At 33.4% G+C, this 2,449-nt stretch overlaps 1 protein-coding gene across 1 annotated transcript; it reads right to left on the bottom strand.

The window, feature by feature from the left end:
• Nucleotides 1-213: 213 nt before the first annotated feature.
• Nucleotides 214-2,067, bottom strand: LOC138872979 (protein FAR1-RELATED SEQUENCE 4-like). The gene is made up of 5 exons (XM_070151401.1): nucleotides 1,712-2,067; nucleotides 1,341-1,393; nucleotides 895-1,270; nucleotides 648-738; nucleotides 214-564 (listed from the first exon to the last, which is right to left on the bottom strand). The coding sequence occupies exons 1-5, from the start codon at nucleotides 2,065-2,067 to the stop codon at nucleotides 214-216; spliced, it is 1,227 nt and encodes a 408-aa protein (XP_070007502.1).
• Nucleotides 2,068-2,449: the final 382 nt, after the last annotated feature.

The following is a 2,449-nucleotide window of genomic DNA, read 5'->3' as shown; positions in this document are numbered from 1 at the left end:
AGAAATTTTGAAAATTTAGACATCTGCTCAAATAAGAATAATATAAACGAATCCAATTTATAGCAAAAACTTAAAAGAGTCGATAAACATAAGTGGATATATCTACTATTCTCTATGCTTTCTTGAAAATGGATAGACTGCCGGAGAATATATACAATCTGTTCTATTATGACCAATTCTTCTGCAACGACCACATTTGAATGTTATTTTTGATTACTCGGTAGTTAGAATATGCCTTTTCTTCTGCCTTCTACCTGGTGGCACTTTGAAATCTGGAGGTTTAACAATTTGTGACTTAACACTCTCTGGTACAATCCAAGAATCAGTATGTCCTACAGGATGTATTTGTCTTTCATATGTTTTCAGCCAAGATTCCTTTAAGTACCAGTGCGAGCAAAAGTTGGACTTCTTGATGTTTCTCTTCTCGATAGCTGCAATTGCATGTATGCATGGTAATTCATCAAATTGAAATTGAAAACAATCACATGTTCTTTTGTTTAAGTCCACCAAGAAAGTTATTCCTTCTTCTTCAACTCTAGAACACCATGAATCAACAGGGAAGACCTTAAATGTTGAAAAATTATAAGTTAGTACATTATGTTAAATTATATTAAAATCATAAGATAAACATAGAACATAATACTTACATTCAAAGTAAATGCTAAATCTATCTTTTTCTTCAATTCCTCCTCTATCCAACAAGAAACATCATAAAAAGTTCCTTCTGCTTCATTTCTTCTTTAATAAAACCAACATTGTAGCTTCACTTGAATGAAATCCATCATTCTTAATATAGCCAGCTCCCTTGCTTCTAATAGGACAGAATTCATTGACTCAACTATGTTTTTTGTGAGCATATCATATCTTCGTCGTGGACTACAAGAACGTGCCCACCTTTCCGGTGGTTCTTCCATCAAGTAGTCATAAGTCTTCTTATCTACTTTTGCTATATCTGACATGTATAGATCAAATTCTTTGCGCCTGTATACTCTTGCAGCACTTTGGAAAAGTTTTATGACCTCACTTTTCACTTTCCTTCGCTTTAGGTTCTGCTCCAAATGATAGATGCAAATCCCATGATGGCTTTCAGGATATACCTTTGCAATGCCATATGCAATAGCTTGATGCCTGTCTGGTAAAAAAAATAAATTCTCACGGCTCCCAATTGCATTGTGAAGCTGACTAAAGTACCACTCATAAGAATTGTTATTTTTAGATTCTGCTATTCCAAAAGTTAGTGGGAAAATTTGATTATTTGCATCCTTTGAAACTGAAATCATTTAAAACACCATGAAATTTTGACTTCAAAAAAGTTGCATGAACAACAATCACTGGTATACAATGATTCCAACCAGATATTGATGATCCATATGCATAAAACAAATAAACAAACCTGAAAATACAGTATAAAACAAGGTTAACAGAAGTTAAGGACAGGTAGTCCTGAACTTCAGATTACAAGGCCAAAAGTTAAGGACAAGTAGTCTTGTAGTTAGACTTACAAGGTCAAAAGCTAAGGACAGTCAGTCCTTAACTTTGAGTTCAAAGTTCAAAAGTTAAGGACAGACAGTCCTTAACTTTGAATTACAAGTTCAAAAGTTAAGGACAACCAGTCTTGAACTTCTAGTTACAAGCTCAAAATTTAACTGGTTAATGACAACATGTCCTAAATTTTATAAAACGGACTAATAATTTTTTTTTGATTGTTTACCTGTTGTTGTTGTCTATATTTATGTTAGTATATGTTCTCGGGTTTTTATTTCTCATCATATACAAGTATGAAGACAATAATTCATAATTCTCTTCAGGAGTTTCTCTTATTAAAGCGGAAGCAAGTTGAATAGCACGCCACGCCTTGTGATACCCAATGTCTAGTCCATGCAATTTTTGCATCTCTGCCGTGACAAAAGCTGGTGTAACTTCAAACCTTGGGTCTCGAAAATTGTCGATAATGTAACCACTAATCAACTTTGAAGTCGCATGCCTTTGATCAACTTTCATAGTGTTAACAGAGAAGTTATGCTTTTTCTCAATATTTACTATCTTGAACAGTGTTGAATCTTTCATTATGAAAGCACACACACACACCATCCACACCTATCATCATTACATTTCAACGAATATCTTGTTGAGCTTGATCTAACAACCTTGAATTCAAAATGTCCTTTAATTGCTATATTCAAAAAACAGTTAATTATACTCTTCTTTTTGTCAAATATTGATCCCACTTTTATTTCATCCAACGAAGCATTTTCTCTTAATATCGTAGTTGGGGATTCTTTTTGTTTCAAATTTGATCTTTGTCTAATTAGTTGAGTAGAGGTTTTTTCAGCAACTTCTTCGATTACCAATGCACTCTCTAAGACTTGAATATCCAAAGCTTGTTCGGTATCAATCTCTATAATGCTTTGTCCTTCAACTTGAATAGAATCAAATGGTTGAGCTTCAA

This window comes from Nicotiana sylvestris, chromosome 7 (assembly GCF_000393655.2).
Source record: "Nicotiana sylvestris chromosome 7, ASM39365v2, whole genome shotgun sequence".
Taxonomy (NCBI): domain Eukaryota; kingdom Viridiplantae; phylum Streptophyta; class Magnoliopsida; order Solanales; family Solanaceae; genus Nicotiana; species Nicotiana sylvestris.
The sequence above is the reverse complement of the archived record's forward strand: the minus strand, read 5'-3'. Positions and strand labels throughout refer to the sequence as shown.

Excerpts from the sequence above, each read along its gene's own strand:
- LOC138872979 (XM_070151401.1), bottom strand. The coding sequence starts at position 2,067 with ATGAAAGATTCAACACTGTTCAAGATAGTAAATATTGAGAAAAAGCAT. Across the intron at positions 739-894 it reads ATGGAAGAACCACCGGAAAG|AAGAAATGAAGCAGAAGGAA; the intron begins GTGGGCACGTTC and ends GTTTTATTAAAG. Across the intron at positions 565-647 it reads ATTTAGCATTTACTTTGAAT|GTCTTCCCTGTTGATTCATG; the intron begins GTAAGTATTATG and ends TCAACATTTAAG.